The sequence below is a fragment of the Vulpes vulpes genome, chromosome 14, assembly GCF_048418805.1.
Source record: "Vulpes vulpes isolate BD-2025 chromosome 14, VulVul3, whole genome shotgun sequence".
Lineage (NCBI taxonomy): Eukaryota > Metazoa > Chordata > Mammalia > Carnivora > Canidae > Vulpes > Vulpes vulpes.
The window spans coordinates 45,416,203-45,438,039 of NC_132793.1; the positions used below are offsets into that span (position 1 = coordinate 45,416,203).

Genomic DNA, 21,837 nt, shown 5'->3' on the forward strand with positions numbered 1-21,837 from the left:
TTTTGGTGGCGGGAGAACCACAGCATAACACCTCTACTGAGCCTTTTCCAAGACTGTGTCTTGCTTGTCCTGACCCAGAAATGCACAAGAATCATGCAAAGACATGTTACCTGTTATACTTGGGACCAGGAGCACCAAAACCAAGGAAGCCACCATGTGCTGCTGGATTGTCCACTGCAGTCCATATGGTCCTCTCCCTGTGGCAGGGGTCAGACTGCTGGTGCTTCACTGGTGGGGCCAACTGCCTACTGCTTGCTACAGGAAAGCATTCCTCTCTCATGACATTGAGGGTGGTGGTGGTGATTTAAAGTGGTTAGTAAAGAATGAAAGGCATCTATCCAGAGAGTGCTCTTGATTGGATGCTCCCATGTTCAAGAAAACCAACTCCTTAAGTGCCCAGAGAAATTCTCCTCTGTGGTTGTGCAGTAGCATCCCATGCAGGCTTTTAAACATGTCCATACTCCAGCCACACCCTTGACCAGTTACATCAGAACCTCTGGGGGTGGGGTGGGAGCACTGGGTATCAGTCTTCTAGATACCCAGGTGACTCCCGAGTTTTGAGAACCACTGAGCTGGGGGGTCTCAAAGCTGAGAGAGCCCTTGTGGGTCATGTAGTGAAACACCCTCATTTTACACAAGAGACCCAAGTGAAAAGAAAGGAGGAAAAGGGATTGGGCTTTAGATATTTCAATAAAATTGTGGCTCAGGGAGTGTATTATTTTCCCAGGGCTGCTACAACTAAGTACCACAAACTTAAAACAACAAAAATGTATTCTCTCACAGTTCTGGTTGCTAGAAGTCTAAAATCAGAGTGTCAGCAGGGCTGTGCTCCTTCTGAACCCCTCCATGCCTGCTCCAGCTTCTGGTAACTCCAGTCTCTGTCCCGTGTTCACGCTGCTACCTTTTCTGTTTCTCTGTTTGCTCTCCTTCCTACCAGGACCCCAGTCACTGGATACAAGGGTCACCATAAATCAGGGATGACTTCATCTTAAGGTCCATAACTAATTACATCTACAAGGAACCTGTTTCCAAAGAGCATATTCTGAGATTCTAGGTTAACATAAGCCTGGCAGGAGGCGGGTGCGGGGAGATACTTTGCAACCCACTACAGTGGATGAGGGATTTCTGCATATTTTACATTTCTAGCACCCAGGTCATCTTATACAGTGATTATTCCGGGCCCTAATCTAAATGATGATGATAATATTACTGTCTTTATTTCTGATTCTTCTCATATAAATCATTGCATACAAAGCTGCTAAAAATCCTGTGTTGTGTGCCAATAAAATACAGCTTCCTGATCAGATTACTCCATCTTTGAAAAGTTGAAGATTCCATACTTTCAGAGTTGAACACCCACCTCCCAGGACTGAACTGTGTTAAGTGGCAGGCACTAGAGCTATATAAATTTACATGTGAAGAAGTGTTTTGGTTTGGTTTTGAAATGTTAAAGGGCAGTTACAAACCTGCCATTTATTTTCAGGTGTAATTGTTGAATTGCCCCATTAGAAATTAAGAATGATGCTACTATATGTTGGCAAATCGAATTCCAATAAAAAAAAAAAAAAAGCCCTAGGTGGAGAAAAAAAAAAGAAATTAAGAATGTAATGTAAATACTTATTTTCTGAAGCAGCTCCAGGCAACTCATCTGGATTAGGCTTTCTTTCGTCTCTTCTGTATGCATTGGCCCTCTTCTTGGTGATAGATTTATGGGCCCAGGATGACTGGTGGAGTGGGATGTATTGCAGAAAATCTGGACATGAAAGGCAATTCTCGTTATTCTCGTGTCTCACCTTCACAAACACTTGTGGCCTTCAATTTTAAAAATCCTAAATACAGATGAGTTTTCTGTATTTTCTGGTCATGGAAGCACTCCTATCCTAATATTCTCTCATTTTCATTTGAACAGATTATTAGACAAATGATTTCTGGATTTTAAGTGATAATCCTTAGAATTAATTTTAGAAATACTTATCACAATTTTTATTTTCTTTGGTAAATATGACTTGGTTTGCCAGAATCAGCCATACATCTAGCACAGCATGAGGGGGTAATTGAATGGGTGTAGACATGTGTGAAGGGTAACAGCACTGGGAAACTCAGAGGTTGGAAAATACTTTTCAAATTTCGTTTTAAAATTACTGCACACTTCATACAGAAATAGTAATTATCTTCCTGTACTCGAGGCTACCCAGTTCTTTGTCAGTTCAAGGTCATTTTTTCCTAGCCGGAATGATAGTATTGTTTGCATCCCCTTTTGTTATTCCTTTTCCTGGCCCAGCTCTTCCCTTTTTTCTTGAGGGATTTCTGCGAAAGCCCTGGGCAGACTGCCTTGGAGACACCCCTTCAGGGCTGGTGAACCCCACATTTATCTGGCTCTTGGAAAGGGCTGTTAAAAGCACTTGTTCATCAGATATTTTCTTTTTCTCTTTATTTGTCAATTTAGAAGTATTTTAGCAGGTGTACATTTGCATATAAAAGAGAACAGAAGATAAGAAGTTGAGGCTTTTTCTCTCTCCCCCTCTCACCAACATCATCTCTCTCCTACCTCCCTTTATTCAGCGTGTTTTCTCTTTCTTTCCCTGGCTGTTCCATTTTCTAGACACAAAATGCATATCAAAAAGGAAAACACAGTCTCAGTGATCGCTCACCACTTTGCAGGAAGACAAATGATTGGGTTTGGCCAGCTTATGGAACAAACTAGGGAAAAATATATTTATCTTGTTGTGTCACTGGTCTGGAATTAATAGCCAGGGGTGGATTTTAACCACCATCACCCCCGACCCCTTGCCTTGTTTTATGTTTTAAACTCCGTCCACTCTTTTCTACTTTTTAAACTAAATCTTGTTGTAGATTTGAGTATATAGTGGATGCTTCTGGAGAGATCCGGAATGGAACAGTTGAGCATGCATGTACACCAGAACATGAAAAAGAATGAATGAATGAATGAATGAATGAATGAATGAAAAAGAGTCGTATTCTTTTAACTATTTGTTTTATTGAATTATTTGCACTACTCAATAATTTTCTGAGAGTCTGACATTGTTAATAGGAGGAAGCATTTCTCTGGAGTTTTAAGGCACAGGCTGGAAAATGAAGCTGTAAGGGGCCACCCAGGCCTTCCAAGTAAACTGGCAGACTTCAGGTTAACTTGAAGTGGGGAAAAGGCAAATCTTTTTTTCTTTTTCTTTTTCTTTTTTCTTTTTAAAGATTTTTACCCATCTGTCTGAGAGAGAAAGAGAGAAAATGTATGAACAGGGGCAAGGGGTGGGGAGAGGGAGAAGCAGACTCCCTGCTGAGCAGGGAGCCAACCTGGGGCTCGATTGGAGGACCCCAAGACCATGACCTGAGCTGAAGACACTCAACCAACTGAGCCACCCAGGTGCCCCTAAAGTCTTCTTCTTGGGAACCACGTGAGCCCTTGTCCCTACCTTGTTTAAGCAGACTAACTTGAACCTCTAGATTTGTTACTTTTGCTCCTTTGTTCATTCATTCGTTAAATAACTATGAATTTTCAGGGCAAGGCAGTGCAACTTTTAACAGCCTGATTCTTTACTGATCTTCCCTCCAGAAAAGCCTGGGCCTGAGTTGCCACAAAATTTGTGCCTGAGCTTTGCCTTTTTCGCTCTATAAAGCTGACATCCTAGTCTTCTAAGCCATTCCAGGAGGGTATCTGAACTGTTGGAGCCCTCTACCAAAAACTGCACCCTTGCCTCCACAAAGAGTGTGCAGCCTGGTCCATTTGATATAGATGTCTATTTAAAAATCTCTACACAGCTGTGTAAGCCCCCCTTGATAATACATTTCGATCAACTTTCAACTAAGAAAGCTTTTCCTAGGGATCCCTGGGTGGCACATCGGTTTAGCGCCTGCCTTTGGCCCAGGGCGCGATCCTGGAGACCCGGGATCGAATCCCACCTTGGGCTCCCTGCCTGGAGCCTGCTTCTCCCTCTGCCTGTGTCTCTGCCTCTCTCTCTCTCTCTCTCTGTGACTATCATGAATAAATAAATAAAATCCTAAAAAAAAAAAAAAAAAAGAAAGAAAGCTTTTCCTAATATCGAACTTGTATCCCTTGGCTGAAGGTTTTCTCTAAGGGTTCCAGTACTTATACAATCAACACAGAAAAAAACTGTTTACCACCTTCAAGTTTGGAGGTTGCAGGTATGTTCTGTTTGGCCTTTAAAAAAAAAAAAAGTCGAGCAGCCCGGGTGGCTCAGTGGTTTAGCGCCACCTTCCGCCCGGGATGTGATCTCGGAGACCCGGAATCAAGTCCTGCGTTGGGCTCCCTGCATGGAGCCTGCTTCTCTCTCTGCCTGTGTCTCTGCCTCTTTCTCTCTCTGCGTCTGTCATGAATAAATACATAAAATCTTTAAAAAAAAAAAAAAAAAAAAGTGTGCCCTCTGGAGGAGGTTGCTCTCCAGCATGCTACAGCACTCCCATTCCCCCTACCCTACTCCTCTGAAGTCACTTAGTGCAGTACCTACTTGGCCCCAGAAAGCAACTGCATTTACAGTCCCACCCTGTCCCAACTGTTGCAGTATCTGTGTACCTGAACTCTTCTCCTCCTGTTTCTACACAGGCTATGTAGCCTTTAATCTCACCTGATTTTTTTTTTTTTTAACAAACCATTTTTGGGTCAGCTCCCAATCTTTCATATGTTGTTGTAGCTCTACTCGCTAAAATAAGGATGTGGACATGCTGTGGGAGCATAACTCCCAGCTCTGAGCATCTGATCCCTAATACAGACCTCTATGGTCAGGCAACAGCTTGCGCTGTCTACTCCAACTCCACCAGCTGTCTCTGGTGTCCTGTCTCCATTGGTGTTTATTCCTCCAAGTGAATGCATTTAATTCTATTACCTTTTAAGCTTCATTTTGCCATTAAACTACTGAAGGAATCATGCGTAGGGATGGGGTAGGTGATGTGTCCAGCAGTCCTCAGCTTGATTTTGCCAAAAGCTTCTATCACTCAGGTCAGGGCAGCTAGAGATAAAATGTGTCCATGTGGGCTTCAGTGACTCTAATTAGAGAAGGGCCCACAGAAGTTTTCAGGATCACATACCAGTGAAGATCCGTGGTTGGGAAGGGGTCTGGGCTTTGGTTGAATGGAACAGGAGAGATGAGCTATCTCTCAAAGTAAACTTGGAGCAGTCTTGAAGGGAAAGTCTACAGGCCAGTTACAGAGACCAAGTCCCTTAAGAAGAAAGGGAAGATAGATCTTTAAAGTCCTCATCACAAGAAAAAAAAAAAAAAGTAACTCTGTAAGGTGATGGATGGTAACTAGACTTACTGTGGTGATCATTTCACAGTGCATACAGATGCCAAATCACCATGTGGTATACCTAAAACTAATATCACATTGTATGTCAATTATATCTCTATTTAAACAAAGAGAGAAAAGGAAAGGAAACCAGAATAAAAGTGGGTAGAACATGGAAATGGCTGATCTTTCCAGAGTAGTGGAATGGTCCTTTGTCACTAAGAGTGAACTCACTTCACGTTTCTCCATTGCTAGACTTAGACCAGTAACAATATCAGTACTGTCTAATATTTGGATGGAACATTTAATCCCCCCAAATCTGAAATTACCTTTCAGCTACCAGCCTGCCATTTTTCACAAAAAAACCCTCTCCTGAAAATAAAAGGCACATGTCTTCCCAGTCTCTGAGAAACAGGAGACCCAGCTCACTGAAGTGAAATGATTTACCTTAAGATAATAGACCAGAGGAACCCCAATCCCAGTCTCCAGCTACCAGGAATGTCTGTCTTTGCTATCTTTTCCTAGACCAAGTAAGTGTAATTGAATTCAGAAATAGCATATGGTCATTATGCTCTAGACTTAGATCCTAAAAGCTGAAACTTTTAATAAAATAAAACCAAAACAGCACATTCTCCTCTCCTTTATAATGATTCTTTACCTACTTAGAATCCAGATGCCCTGTCTTTGATTTTATTAATATCTCCCCTCTTTGCAAATAATGTTACAAGTCTGAAGTAATATGGACACTAGGATTAATTGGAGAGTATTATGATGCCATCCTATTGGAGCCACCCTAGGACAATGAGACTAACCTACAACAAGAAATACTTTCTGTCCCAGGCCAGCATGTGTGTGTCCATGTGTACACACACACACACACACACACAACAGTACATTCCCATCCTGCATGCATCTGGTGTTTTTTGTATTAAATTTTTCACAAATCTGGTTCCAGTGCTTCAAACTGATTTTACAACCCAGCAGTGTTTAAAGATGTTGCCTTAGAATTTATTTTCAGAGTTAAGGATCCTTGATCTGTACATATTTTAATTATATAATTATTTTAATTATGTTTAACATTCTAAAATATGCTCATTTTCAAGACTTATCTTTATCTTGATTGACTCTCAGGGCAAGAGACGTTATATTTTCATTCTTCAGTGTGATAGTAGTTTTAATCCAGTAATAAGGGCCTCATGCTTAAGTTCTTAGATGGAGCCAGCAAACACAGGAATGCAGCCCCTGGTGCTGACAGCGGGAATCCTTTTATTTTGTCTGTGCTTTCGGTTTCATTCAGGTATCCTTGAGACTTGAGGTGATAAGGAAGGTTGTGTCACTCTGGTCCTTTATGTTGCCCACAACGTTAACTCACAACTGATGTGATTAGAAGCCGTGCAGTCCCCCACCCACAGTCCTGGACCTGTGGACCTGAGCCAGGTCTGTGCTGCTGCTGATCCCTCTGGGGCACTTGGCTTTTTTGCTCCGTCCCTACAATAAGCCTAGGTTGGATTTTCTCAGCTGTGGGCCTCTGAGCACATCCTGCTGTGCCTAGTCTTCCCCATCTTCCTGCCCTCATCCAGCCTGTCCTCAGCCCTCACTGCACTCCAGAGCCAGGAGTGCTCCGGAGGGACCAGGAGACCAGGGAAATCAGTGCTGTCTCTTGGATTTGTTCCTCTAGTGGCTCGTGCAAGGCCCAGAGAAGAAACCATTTTACTATGATGTGGAGCCTACCCCAGACCCACTCAAAATAATGACTAGAATTTGGCCACTTTAGATGAACTCCTACAACTTGTCTTTGAGTCTTGAAACCTGGGTTCAACTAAATTGTTTTTTGTTTTTCAGAATTTCTAAAAAGTGACAGCTTGAAAAATAATTTGCATGCATTTGAAAAGTGTAAATGGCATATGAAGAATTTAAGAAAGTTCTCTCTGGTAGTAGAGAACAGTAGAATATTCTGTATTTATGTGATTTTTTTCCCCACAACTAAACCAATATTAATTTATCAGCATCATCAACTATCCAATCGGTGTTCTAGTGTTTTTTACAGGTTTTTTTTTTTTTTTTCTGACACAGCCAGACTGTGCCAACATATTGCATTTGGTTTAGATGACCAGACAAGTCACTATCTAAACAAGGAAACATTTGACAATAAAAGGGAATTCTATTCATAGTTACACCAGGACAACAGGCATGAACCTGAATCATCATGGACAAATTGGGATGTCTGGTCACTCTACTTTTTTTTAAATTATTATTAAAAAAATACATATAACATTAAATTTACCATCTTAACCAAGTTAAGTGTACAGTTCAGTAGTAGTCAATATATTCACATTGTTGTGCAACAGCTCTCTGAAACTTTTTCATCTTGCAGAACTGAACTACTGTACCCATTTAACACCTATTTCCCCTTCCCCCTTGCCCTCAGTGACCACCTTTCCACTTTCTGTTTCTATCATTTTGACTACTTTCAATACTTTATTTGAGCAGAATCATACAATATTGATTCTTTTGTGACGGCTCATTTCACTTAGCATAATGCCGTCAAAGTTCGTCTATATCGTAGCATGTGTCAGGATTTCCCTCTTTTGAAAGGCTGCTTAATATTCAATTATATGTCTATGCTGCGTTTTGTCCAGTATCTGTTGATGGATGTTTGGGTTCCTTCTGCCTCTTGGCCTATTATGAATAATGCTGCAGTGAACATGGGTGTGCCAGTATCTCTTCAAGATCCTGCTTTAAAAAAAAAATCCTGCTTTTTAATATATATTTTGGATATATAGTCAGAAGTAGGATTGCTGAATCATGTGGCAGTTTTCTTCATAACTTGTTGGGGAACTTCTATAGTATTTTCCAGAATGACAGCACCATTCTACACTCCCACTACCAGGCACAGGGTTCCAACTTTTCTGCAACCTTGCCAACACTTGTTATTTTCTGTTGTTTTGATACTAATCATCCTGATGGGTCAGATGTGACTATTTCATTGTGGTTTTCAATTCCATTTCCCAAATGATTAATGATTCTGAGCATCTTTTCTTGTGTTTATTGGTCATTTGTATGTCTTCTTTGGAGAAATGTCTGCTCAAGTTCTTTCCCCATGTTTTCATTGGATCATTTTTGTTGTTGTTGTTGTGCAGTTGTAGAAGTTCTTTATATATTCTCGATATTAACCACTAATCAAATGTTTTTTCAATCATTCTGTGCCATTCTGTAGGTTGCCTTTTCACTCTGTCCATTTTTTCCTTTGACATGCAGTAGTTTTTAAGTTTGTTAGAGTCCCATTTGTCCATTTTTAACTTTGTCAACTAGGCTTCTGGTGCCGTCCAATAAATCATTGCCAAGTCAAATGTCCTGAAACTTTTGTGCCATGTTTTCTTCCAGGGATTTAATAGTCTTAGGTCTTGTGTTTTAAGTCTATAATCCACTTCGAATTGATTTTTGTCTGTGGTATAAAGCAAGGGTCCAAATTCATTCTTTTACATGTGTATATCCAGCTATCTGTATCTTTTTTTAAATCTGTAGAGACAAAAGCCTATCAGTTGTTGAAGCAGTCTACCCTTCAGGATAATATAAATCACACTGAAGACAGATTCCAAAAAGCAGATGTTTCTGTCTTACAGCTGTCAGGTAAGCGGGGCATATTCACTCAAAGCCAGTGTCCAGGGGACCTAGGGTGGCAGTGAATGGTATGTTCAGGCAAGGGTTCATCCTTTGAAGGTTTCTGGAGATTGCTTTGTAAAAAGCTGTCACCAGGTCAGAATAAACCAGTACTTTTTCTGTTCTTAATGAACGACAGATTGGCAGTCTTCCCTCCTGGATCTGTGCTGGCCCCCAGCATGGCAACGGCCCAAACAGACCCTCAGATTCTACTGGTATGTCATAATAGTAACTTGTCACTAAGTACCACTGGAGACACTGCCAAATTCCTTCTTTTTCCCACATCTCCCAGTTTCTTAATCATCAGTGGGAGCATCATGCTGGGCTACCTTCCTCTCCAGAATGTTGGGGGACTTGGGGTTCTTTAAAAGAAAATACTCTAAAAACCCAGTAAAGCTAAATTTTAAGCTTAAATGTAGTTCCTTCAACCTAGGATTTTTATTGTAACTGTAATTTTCTTTGTTCTCAGATATTCTGTTCCTGTATTTTTATTGTTTTCAGTGGTTTTTCTCTTATTACACCTTTTTTTTTAGTATGAGTCACCTCAGCTCCTTTGTTAAAGTAAATGCATTAAAGAATGCTTTAATGACTTTCTTATTTTTACATAAACCACCATGTTGCAATTTCACCTACTGGAATAAATAATTTTTTTAATATCATGTAATTCCCAGTCCATATCTAGATTGCTCAATCATCTCATGAGATAGTTCTTTTTTTTTTTTTTTTTTTCTTGAGGGACATACTTATGGTGCATTAAACTTAGCTGTCTGTCTTTGGAGAGCTATTTCATAGATAGTATTAGTGTTCAAATCAGTTGCTGCAAAGTTCAGTATTTTGGGTGTTTTGAGGATTCATGGAGGCCTAGCATAGAGCCTGTTAAAGTCCTCAGAGAGTGGTGGTGGTGGTGATAGTCTGAACTCTGCAGATGTGAGACTTTGCAGTCTGCTGCCGTAGAAAGCAGGGCCTCTGCCTGGGTGGAGGTCTTTAGCACTTGGGAAGGATACAGCATGCGTGAGCCCTCACCTGGGCTTTTCATCACCTTCTGCACATTTAAGTCACAGAATTCAAGTCCAGAGGGATCTTAGAAAGTATTAAAAAAAAAAAAAAAGAAAGAAAAAAAGAAAGTATTTATCTGACCCCTCATTTTACAAATGAGACCCCAAGAGAGTGATGCTTCTCTCAGAGCAGTACAGCCAGTCAGCAAACACACCCGTTTGGAAGGTGACTCCACCAGTCTGTTTGTGGTAAGTGTATTTGCGATAGTTAATTGGACAGGGTCAAAAGATCAGTAAATTAGACAGGAAATTATAGTCCCTTGGATGTATATCAGACAATTTGGTACTGTTAATATAGTAATAATCAATATATTCATTTATTAACCTTTTCATAAGCAACGGGATAGGTTGTATCGTCAGGCACTCCTACATTCAATTTCCTCTCTCTACCCTCAAAATGACACTGTATGTTTTGCAAGATTCCAGATTTTCTAGCACTGAGATCACAGGACTTCTCATGGTCCTGGCTGTCATCACAGTTAGATGCTGCTTCTGATATTTTACCTTTGGTCACCATTACCTTTTCACCCTCATGCCTACTCTGATCCTAGGGACTTCTCTGAGCTCCAAAGAAAAGTGGGAAGTGGGCGGGGAGGGCAGAGGGAAATGGAAGCCACATACCCATGTTAGACCTCACAGCCTGCTTACAGGGTAGCAGGAGGGATGTGGGCCCTGAGCTCGGGAGCCACCCCTATGTCTAACTGTGGAAGAAGTACAGACTTCAGTTACTTTTTGCATCAGATGTCTTAGGTTCTGTCTCTGGACCTGTCACCAAGGTAAGCTGCTTAAACCTCCTGCCTTTGTTTTCAAGAACTTGTCTTGTTAAGCATGTGGGAACTCTCTTCAGATGAACGTGGACACCTTGTTAAGTATCACTTGGCTGCAAAGGTCCTGTGAGGGGGAGCAGGTTACAGGTCAGAAATTCAGCCAGTGCCTTTCCCAGCGATGCCCATGCACCTCCACCCGTGACACCTGTGACCACCACTTTGGAATCAGACTGGTAGCTGACACATCCAAGGTGCCCAGGATGCAGGGGTGGTCCGACCCCCTTCCCCCACCTGCAAGGAAGAGGTGGATTGTGTGTCTTCCCCATCAACCTTTCCAGACTGGTTAATGAGTGGCCTTGATAACTTTCAATGGAGGTTCATTCTCCTCCACAAAATGGAAAAAAAGAGGATTCGACAGAGGGATCACTGTCATCCTGGGGAATCAGTGATTTCTGAGCCCTGGTTCCTAGCACCCATCATTTTGGTGATCTCTCAGTGCTGTGTCATGTTACAAGGTGAATTATCAGTGAGTGCCTAGTGCCAGGGGAGACACCCATATGTGTACACGTATGGTAAATGACCAAGACATTGGTCATTTAAACTAGAGCTCCTTGAGTGATTTTTACTTTTTGTGACTGCTGTGTGTCATAGGACCCCCCCCCCAACACACACACACACACACATACACACACACACACTTCCTTTCAGTATTCTGCCAACATGTAGTTCCTGGCCTCAGAAGCTCCCTTGCCTGCTGTGGCTTGAACAGCATCTTCCCCGTCGACATTTGTTTCACCAAAGTTATTGTGCGGCTGCTGCTCCATTCAGCGCAGTCCTTCACTGCGTGGTGGCCAGCACTCACTCTCTACGTTTGTGCTTATCACAGGTTTGAACATTAGCAGCGGGACATTCAAGACAAAGACAACTAACAAAATTGCTTCAGAGGCTAGTTTTTCATCGAGCGAAGGAAGTCCTTTGTCAAGGTAAAGTCGTGAAAGCCTTTCTGAACAGTGGCGACAAGAAGAGAAATGTCACTCTGTTAATGAATGAAACTCTGGCTGCATATTATTTTGTTGTTGTGACTCGAGGGAAGGTTAGGGTTTGGGTTTTTGTTGATCTGAAATAACAGTCGAAACTTCAGTCTACCTTTGAAAATATTTGCACCAGAGCCAAGCATTGTTTTGCAGCTGTTGTTTCGTTGGTTTAAGACTCAATTGACACCTCAGTGAACCACAAATTAGCGGCTACAGCTGCTCGCAGTAGGGCTGCTTAGAGACCACATAATGGAGTGTGTCGGAAAAGGGCAGAGAGAAAACCTCGGGCCTTAAAAGAAATAAAGTGGCCTGTTTCTTCTTCCTGAGGCGGCTGACATGTATACTGGCAATTGCTGGGGACTTGTTTTTGTATTCCTCTTTTTCACCAAGCCTTTGGGCCAGGTTACCCTTTCCTTTCCTGCTTCTTCCCTGCTTATTGTCCATAAAGAACAAAATTCATCCTTTCACATTTGGGGAACTGTAGCCCTTCTCATAACTTTTCCAGACAACAATAAGTGAGCTGGCCAGTTGTGTGCTGGATTTGTCACTGACATGAAATACTGACGGGGCAGTGGTGTTGGGTCAGAAAGAATTTATAGATGGGAATAGAAGCAGTTGCCTGAGGAGATACTTAACTGTTTTGGCTTCGGGCTACATGTTGTTTAAAACCACACAAATTTCCTTTTGTGATAACATTTCCCAATTAAAACCTTGTCCTTTAGATGATTGAGTTATATTTGAATTAACTTCTTATCCTGATGAAATTTTCAAACAGAAACGTCACATTTCTAATGTCACATATAATGTCCCGTAAGATAGTGATTTGATCCAGAAACAATTTGAAGCAAAAAAAAAAAAAAAAAGTCCTGCTTTCACTTATATTGTGAAAAACATTGTAATATTTTTAGGACCTGGAATATCTTAAAATGAGATTGATCTTCTAAAATTAGATTGTTGGGCAGCCCTGGTGGCTCAGCGGTTTAGCGCCGCCTTCAGTCCAGGGCCTGATCCTGGAGACTCGGGATCGAGTCCCACATCGAGCTCCCTGCATGGAGCCTGCTTCTCCCTCTGCCTGTGTCTCTGCCTCTCTCTCTCTCTCTCTCTGTGTGTCTATCATGAATAAATAAATAACATCTTTAAAAAAAAAAAGTCTTTAAAAAAATAAAATAAAATAAAATTAGATTGTTGCATTTAGAAACCTGACAAGTTCAATTTTAGAAAATTACTCATGTGGTTATCAGAAACCAGCATCTTTAGTACCTGGGTTTTCATCCTTATTTTTGAAGGAAGTGGGAGGAAATGAAGTACAGGACAGGAAGAGTGTTAAAGTTTTGTTTTTTTTTTGTTGTTTTGTTTTTTTGTTTTTTTGGATAAATTCAAGTTCTGGGTCTTCTAAAGGAAATTTTAAAAGGTAGTGAGTTCTACAGGTGGTTTCAGGGCTCCCTGTTACCATTTGACTCCATGATACATCTGTAGTTGTTAAAGATTGTTAGAAGTGCTTTTTCCATTATATCATAGAGGCACTAAAAAGCTCAATCCTTCCTTAACTTGTCTTTATATATATATATATATATGCTCTTGACGCAGTTTTAAAATACATTGAGAAAGCAGCTGGGCCCCAAGAACATTTACTCAGCCTTGTGTCTGTATTTCACTAAATTATCACTTTCTTCCCCCTTCATTCCAAGGCAGAGACCTATTGTTCCTGGATGAAATTAACTTTCTAAAAGAATTACAAGTCATTTCATCAAGTCCTTTAAGAGAAAAAAAAAAAAAGGCCTTCAAGGAACCTTTGGTCTAGACCCTTGATAATCCAGTGATGAAAAGGTGCAGGCGTTGAGTGTGTGGTTTTGGCGTGCTGTTGGTCATGGTGTGGTTCCTGTGCTGGGTTTGGTGTTGTGAGTACGGCACCCTGGGCTTTGGAGAGCTCTGGGTTTGCTGTTTGTGCTTGGATTCACTGAAATTTCTTAGAGGCTTACATTTAAGGATCCCACTTACTGCAGTCACTCCTTGTGCTTTATTGCTTTTACAAGTGGTCTCGAAACCCAGTACTTGAGAATAAACATAACAGTGCAGTGCTGCTGTAGCACTTTTAAAAATTCTTCTTTGCTCTATTTTGTCAGTGAGCTGATGAGCAACCTCAAAAAAAAAAAAAAAAAAAAAAAAGCCCTGCTGGACCTTAAAAAAAAAAAAATGGCTTCCTCTGATGTCCTAGAGACAATAATTATGATGTGCTAGTTAAGCCCAAACTACAGCTGAGGGATTTTACTTTAAAGCAGCGGCTTGGGTGCAAAAATGCATTTATAGCTCTTTGTCTGCACCTCATTATGTGTGGGCCTGATTCATTAAGTAATTGGTTTGCAGTTGTTTACATGAGTATTAAGGCCTTCTTTTCAGCCGCCTTTGAGAGATACATTGTGCAAATGTTGCCTGTGATGAATGCAGAATGAGGGCCAGAGGGTCCGTCCTATTGGCTAAACAGTGCACTCTGTTGAAAAGCCAGAGAAAGAGATTGGGTGCTGCTTTGCATAGCAATGACTTTCTTAATAAGCGTTGCAGATTAATACACACAAGCTATAAAAGATGCAAAGAGATACTCTTAGCACATTTATACATGCTCATTTCATTGTGATGGTGGTGGGATCTGGGTGCTTTCATATTCCGATTTTCAGAGCAGCAGCTTCAGTGCATGAGCCGTAATAGAATCCGATGTTTATTGTATTATAAATCACGGGCAAGTAGGCAGATCGGCAACAGTTTATTATTAAAGATTCTTTCAGTGTAAATCTTTTTCTACCATTGTATTTGCTTCAGCAAAATCATTTTGTGGTTGAGTGGGGATGAAAGGCATAATGTACGAAGGAGTGAGTCCTAATAGGAAGCCGTTCTCTGAGTAAAGACCACTTGTTCCCTTTTGTTCAGGGGTGCATGCCAGAGCTTCCTCTCCTCTGCAAACATTGTCTCGCTTTACCTTCCCCAGGAAGCGTTTTTCACGCTCCCGATCCATTTATTCAATTGAGAGTATACTTTAACAGCCTGCCGTGTAACTTCAGTTTACTGGCTGGATCGAGATAACATTTTACCCAAAGAAAAGGATGTGTGCTTGCAACATAATTGCCTGGGGGAAAGGTAGCAGAAGTCACCCAGCTGCAGCACTCTGGCAGGGCCACTGTGGGTGGCATTCCTGCCCACCCTGCAGCCGGGAGCGGCCAGCGGAGGGCGCCAGGCTGCAGCTGATGCTGTGGTCTGCTCTCTCTCTTCCTGCTTGGTCACTGTGCCCTTTTCCCTTGGGAGAACACAGAGATCACAAGGAAGCCATTCCAGGGAAATAAAAATGTGGTTTTCCTGGGAGTCCTTTAAGGTTTCCTATTAAAGCTCCTGTTCTTCGTCTCTGGCTTACCCAATCTGCATTCCCCTTAAATTCTACTAAGTAAGCAGCTGCCTAAATATCCTACCTGTTTCTCGTCACAAACCCACACACTTTATTTTTTCTATACAGAGCATGAAAGATCAGTCACTTGCTTGACTAACTGAAAGGAAGTAGTTAACAAGTGGACTCTAGGCAGCTAAAAAAAAAAAAAGGCATTTGCTGCAGGGTCCCTAGCTAACCATCAGGGGGCGCTCGGACTTTGTCAAATTAAAACTGCCCACCTTCCATCAGCCCTTAAAACTTAAAGTTAGCATTTACAGAGATTGGTTGGCATACTTGCATACTTGTGGGTTGTTTCTTCTTCTTCCTCTTCCTCTTCCTCCTCCTCCTCCTCTTCTTCTTCTTTTTCTTCTTCTTTTTTTTCTTCACTTTCTGAATTGTTTTATGCCTTCTGGCTTTTCAGAAATATGTCTTTTTTTGAGGAAAATTCTAGCTGAAGATGCTGTTGGAGACATTTTAATAATTTATTTTAGCTAGCAGTCAAATCATTCAAAATTAGAATTCAGAGTTTTGAGATCACATCTTCCCATTACTTAGTTATTTTCAGTCTCAGAGTGAGACCCTAGAACTGGAAGGGCACTTCCCACTAGGAATCCCTCCTCATTGTCCCTGACACCATAGACCCTGTCCTCAGCAGGATCTTAAGTCTCGTTGCTAGACTCCACACATGACCTCAAAGTCACAATAACTTGGGTAGTTTGTTTACAGGCTGTGGACACTTTTTTCCTTTAAAATAATGATCTTGACAATGAGGTTGAGAGTCATTGTGTTACTAATGTTAGGACATCTCTCAGATCTGGCTGTTTTCCAGATTCCTCTTCCCACAGGGCCAAGAATGAGTGTCTGACACACTAGCCTGAAGGTTGCTTCTCTGTTGCTAAACCCTCATGGTTCCTGTTGCTCATACCCCACTCAACCACCACAGGTCCTACAGTCTGCAGTGCCCCCCTGCCTGCTCCCCCATGTCTCTGTGCCCACTGGACAGCCTCATGTCATGCCCTCATACAACCTGCTGTGTCATGTGCCCCGGCTTCTATTCCTCCTCTTTTGCCAGAATTCTTCTGCCCCACTCTACCATGTGGCTGATGCCTACTAGATTGTCAAGACTTAACTATTAACATTCTAAAAGTTTCCAAAGTGGAGGATCTGGTCATATAGATGCCCCTATTGTGGCCCTGTGGCTACTTCCAGTGTCATCTGTAGCATAGGGGTGGCAGCCATTTGCAAATACCTTGCCCCCACTGTAAGCTCCTCACTGGGGCTTGGGAGGTTTTCCTCAATTGCCAGTGCTCAATAACTATTGCACTTGCTGAATGAGTGAGCATCTGTATATAGCTCCACCATTTACTCAAGCATCTGTCTTAGATGCCCTTACCTCTGGACGGCATCACGTACCCCAGCCACAGGGAATTACGCATTCCACAAATGTCCAAATGTCTCTGTCCACACAAGTGTGTGGAAGAAGGAGGGCCAGGTGCACACTCATATTTCCAAAGGGAGACCCATACAGTCCATTTTGACTGCATGTGGTGTGCTCGTGCGCTCTGCAGTGTATGGGTGTGGACACTTACACACCCATACACACCCATACACCCAGGAGTGCCTTCCTGGGGTCCTGACCAGACTGCCATCCTGTCTGTTGGAGAAATGATGTCTGGCTCCTGGTCCTGAACCTGACATGGCCTTATGGGCTCTTGGTACAAATGGGGCCTGGATGTTGCCACCCAATTTAGCTGCCATCAATTCTCAGTTCATTCCACAGTTGCCTTTTATTTTGGCTTGTGTCACATTCTTAATTTGGTTTCACTGGAGCAGTAGAGGCCCAGACAGAGATCAAATGTGTCTTGTTTGTTGCTGTAGGGCCAGCACAGAGCTGATGTGTAGTGTCACCTGTATGAGATTTATGAGAGAGTGAATGAGTGAGTGAATGAGTGGGTAGACAAACAAACAGCTTATTGCAGATGAGATGCCTCTGCCCACTGCATGTGTCGGGCCTGGCAGAGGCAATTTCCCTGTCTTTTCCTTATCCTCAGGGCTCCTACCCATCAGGCTCCTCAAGGAGGAGACTTCATGCATCCTGAGCCTGTTTCTTTTCAGTCTGGACCCAGACTTTCCCTTTCCTTGGCCACTGTGCCAGAGGACCTGTCCCCTCCACTTAGACCCCATGACTGTACATCACTAAACCAAGCATGTGCCTTGTTCTCCCAAAAGTCTTGACTGTGCAGCAGTGCCGCTCCCCAAGGCCTGCTGTACCCAGGCTGTTGAGCAGGATTGTCTCAAAGCTTAGCAGAACACTGCAAGGAAGGCCTTACTACCCCATTTTGCAGACAGAAAAGGGATTCTCAGAGAGGTTGGGAACTTGCCCAGGGCCACACAGGGCCCAGAGTCGAGCATTGAGCGTAGACGCTGTCTGGCCCCAGAGCTGACACTCCCATCAGCAATCCTGCTGTCCCAGGTTGGGACTGGCTGTCCCAACCCAGATTCTCCCCACCCTGCTGTTTGAGCACTTCTCACAAGTGTCCATGGAGACAAGTGTTTGCCGCGTGTGCCTTTGGGAAGCGTCAGTGTTACAGGAGGAGCCCTGTCCCACCTCTGCCCCACCATCTGCTGGCTCAATATGCCTTGGGACATACCCTTCACTCAACCTCTCTGGGCCCCACCACCCATACAGTGAAAGTGTGGATTGATAATCCATAAATGCTCAGCTATCATTTATTAATAGATTTCTTAGAAACTCATAGATTTTCCACACCTCATTTTTGCCTCTGCTTGCTGGTTCCACAAAGCAAAACTTCATGTTTACAATAGGCCTTGCCTTCTAACTTTGTGTTTATGATGACTGTGTTGACTAAGTGACTCTAGCCTTTCGATTCTATAAAATGAACAGTTGACACACATAATTCTTTAATACTCTGCCACCATGATTGCATATGTAGGTGCCAGGTACTGCTCTTACAATAAAACCTGTTAAGACCCTAGCCAACCTTAACTTCTTAAGGTTAGCAAGAATGAGAACAAAAGTGACTTTGATTAGAGTTGTCCTAATCTGGTTTGTCAATGGCAGAGAAATTTATAAACAATTACTGAAATGCATCAAAAAATAAGATGGCTTAATGGATAGACAGAGGGAAGGTATGTGATAAAGCCAATATGGCAGGAGGTTAACCATTGAGAGTCCCCTTCATGAGTATGTGGTGTTCACTAAGGGAGAAATTACCAAACCTGGGAAATTCTGCAGAATTTAGATGTAAAGTCTAAAAGTAAACTTTTAGGGGAAAAATCAAGTCTGCTATCTTCGATTCCAAAAGTTACCCACGAAAGACCCATGCAGGGGAAAGGTAGGCCCTTTGGTGGGCTGCAAGTATGGTGCGTATCACCCATGCAGTAGGCGTGGTGTGCTGTGGCCCAAGGGCCAAGTCCTGGCCTGGCCACTGCCTGGTCCTGTGCAGCCTGCAAGCTAAGAGTGATTTTTGCAGTTTTAAATGGTTGAGGGAAATCCAAAGAATAATGTTGTATGACACCTGAAAGTTCTATGAAATTCAAATTCTAGTGCCTATAGATGAGGTTGAATTGTAATACAGCCATGTCTGTCAGTTTACACATTGTCCACTGGGACTGTTGTCATGCTACAAGCACACAAGTGAGTAGTTGTGGCTGAGACTATATGGCCCACAACACCCAAACTATTTGCTCTCTGGCTCTTTATAGCAAACCTTTGCCAACCTGGGCTTTTTAAGATGGAAATATTTCTTCCCTGCCCTCAAAGAAAGTGGAGCAGTCAGATTCCAAGCTTCCAAGCACATGTAATGGAATATGGTGACTCTATCTCATGGCCTGTAAGACTAACTCTTCCATTTCTTATGCCCTCCGAAGTAGAAGTGTTCTTTCTCTTACTGACTATAGTAGCTAAACAAGTTGGCTATATCCAGTATTACAGGGAAAGCTCTCCCACCATGGTCTCATCTTAGCTTTACACATTAGGTGCAGCTCAGAAAGAACTGTTGACCCAAAGAATTGTGTGTGTGATCAATTTGAGATTTGTGACACTCCAGATCAACTTTGTGGTGTCACATTGGCGTGCAGAGATGGTTTCCCACACGGAAAAAAATATTGCCCCTAAGGTGTGGCGATGGAATAGGAAACACCTGGAAGCATTGTCCACCTTTCTCAGTGGGTGAACTACATGCAGTTATTAGTTCTGCAACATATTTCTTGCCCATTTCCAGTAAGAAACTTGAACAACCTGATTCTGAAGTCCCATAAGTAAAAGCATGCCAATCAAATAATGTGTCAGCAAATATTGGTTAGGGGTCTTTAAGCAGGGCCCTGCTCTTGGTGAGGTTCCTCTTTTCATTCATATGTAAGCCCCAAGCACCCACTAAGTGCAAAGCACTAGGTTACCCAGGTAAGCTGAGACAGGTACGGTCACTACCTTCGTGGAGTTCACACTCTATAGGGGGAGTGATCATATATGCTTCAATTACACAGATGAGTGTGAGACAGCAACCTGGATGAGGACTCAATGTGGCAGTGAGGGAGGGCAGGAATGAGGAGCTGAAGGGCCCACCCAAGTCTGGAGATCAACCTTGGAGGTGCTGTTCAGGATTCAGGGCTTTTGCCAAAAAACAATAGGAAGGCATCATGGGGCTTTAGTGATGAAGTGGAGATATCAGGCTTGTGTTTCAACAAGTTCACTCTTGTTGCTGAGTGGAAAATGGACTACAGGGGACATGATGTTTTTGGCATCATCAATCAGGGGCTGTTCCAAAGGTCCAGGCAAGAGATGATGGTGTAGTTGGATAGTTGGTGGCAGCCTAGAGGGAAGAGCAACGACTACAGGAAGTACTGGAAAATAAATTGGTGGAACGAAGGCCTTGATTGGGTGCAGGAGGGCCCAGGAGTAGAAGGAGTTGGGGAGGGAGCAGAGGGTCCAGGTGCCTTTGGCAGAGACGGGAGGGGCCTGGCCTGGCAGGGGAAGGGAACCACGCTGGGGAGATTGTGAATTTGGTCATGAATGGGCATGTTGACCACAGGACGCTTTGAAGGCAACCAAGTAGAGTGAGCATGTGAGCCCTGGCCATGTTTCTGGAGCTCAGAGAAGTGGCTGCCCCACCCCCCACCCTGGGATCTGGCCTGTGCTCACGGGCTATTCTGCACTTGCTCTTGCCAAGGGCTCCACTACCACATCTCACCGCATCCCCCTTTCCTCTGTCCCAGGTTTGCTCCAGCTTTTAAAAGCAGAGCCCAGGAGGTACCCTGCCTTCTCAGGGGTCCTGCAGCCACTTACCACCCACTCTGTTCTCACAGTTCTCCCAGCCCTTGGCTCTCTCCCCCTCTCCCCCTGCAGCTCTCCTTGCTACAGCTGGAAAATTATCCTCTCTGTACCCCACCAGGATTGTTATAACCAACCTCTGCCCTCCGCCTCTGGACCAGTGTCCTCATGAAATGGGAAGTAGGTAAACAGTAGACACACAACACAATAGTTGCATTTAGAGTGTGTATGTGTGTGTGGGGGGGGGCGTGTAGGCTAGTACTTCATGTCAGATGGATCCATGTGGGCAGCACCTTTCTGCCACCTCCATGTCTGCTGGTGAGTGCCAGACCCTCTCAGAAGGCCATGGGGGCGCCCTTTCTTCGTGGGGAAATAGCTCCGGCCCCTAGGTGGTCATGGCAGATCATGAAACAGGTACCAAGTTTAAAGGAAGCGTGGAAAGATATTGAGCCTAGAAAGTAATAACCTGAGTGGAACTTATTTTACAGAAGAAAAAACATAAATAACATTACCTATGGCAAAGAGCAGATTTTTAAGCCACAGGTTAGCCATAGAGAGGGAGAAGGTGAGTTAACAGTGTTTCCTATGTCAAGAGGACCGGGGTCCTGGTCAGGAGCAGACCGTGCACATTGGCAACTGTGTTTTCTTCATTCTACTCAACTAAAAGGCTGGGTGGAATCTGTTTTATTTTTTTTTTAATTTTTATTTATTTATGATAGTCACACACACAGAGAGAGAGAGAGAGAGAGAGAGGCAGAGACACAGGCAGAGGGAGAAGCAGGCTCCATGCACCAGGAGCCCGACGTGGGATTCGATCCCGGGTCTCCAGGATCCCGCCCTGGGCCAAAGGCAGGCGCCAAACCACTGCACCACCCAGGGATCCCCTGGAATCTGTTTTAATGAAATAATCTGTAAATATAAATGCTAGCAGATACCCTGCCAGGACCACGTTGCTAGTATTTGATGCCATAAACACTAGCATCTTGTGCATGTGACACCTAGAAACCTACACAGTGGTGCCCGGGATCTTTGTTTTTCTTTCCCGTGCCTTAGTGCATTTCTGTAAGCATGCTGGGAGTTTATTCTGCACTCCCTTACTAAGCTGTTAAGGATTGCCATCACTGGCTTGATGGAGAGGAGTCTTCACTTCCTCACTAGCTTCTTGCATTCCATCCTGGATTCTCTACTTCAGGTACTTGACTTTTAGCTTGTTTGAAAGTGCCAAAGCTCTGGCATTTTGTGGTTTTTAGAGGGCTGTCAGAGGGAAGTCGGTGCTCTGCCTCACTGACCATGTCCTCGTTGTCTAGCTGCAAGCGGCACAGACTGACCTGGTCTCTGCAGAGCCAGTAGGGAGTGCGCT

At 43.2% G+C, this 21,837-nt stretch overlaps 1 protein-coding gene across 9 annotated transcripts in view; it reads left to right on the forward strand.

The window, feature by feature from the left end:
• The window catches only part of KIZ (kizuna centrosomal protein), a 111,380-nt gene that overhangs the window by 86,768 nt on the left and 2,775 nt on the right, over positions 1 to 21,837 (forward strand). For 4 of the 9 annotated variants that reach the window (XM_072736518.1, XM_072736519.1, XM_026002328.2 and 1 more), the window contains 2 exons: positions 8,785 to 8,889; positions 11,628 to 11,724. The exons of 3 other annotated variants lie outside the window; for them this stretch is intronic. In XM_072736518.1, the coding sequence (XP_072592619.1) occupies positions 8,785 to 8,889; positions 11,628 to 11,724 (202 nt within the window). The remainder of the gene's footprint in view (positions 1 to 8,784; positions 8,890 to 11,627; positions 11,725 to 21,837) is intronic. 2 more of the 9 variants (XM_072736520.1, XM_072736521.1) reach the window with 1 other exon arrangement.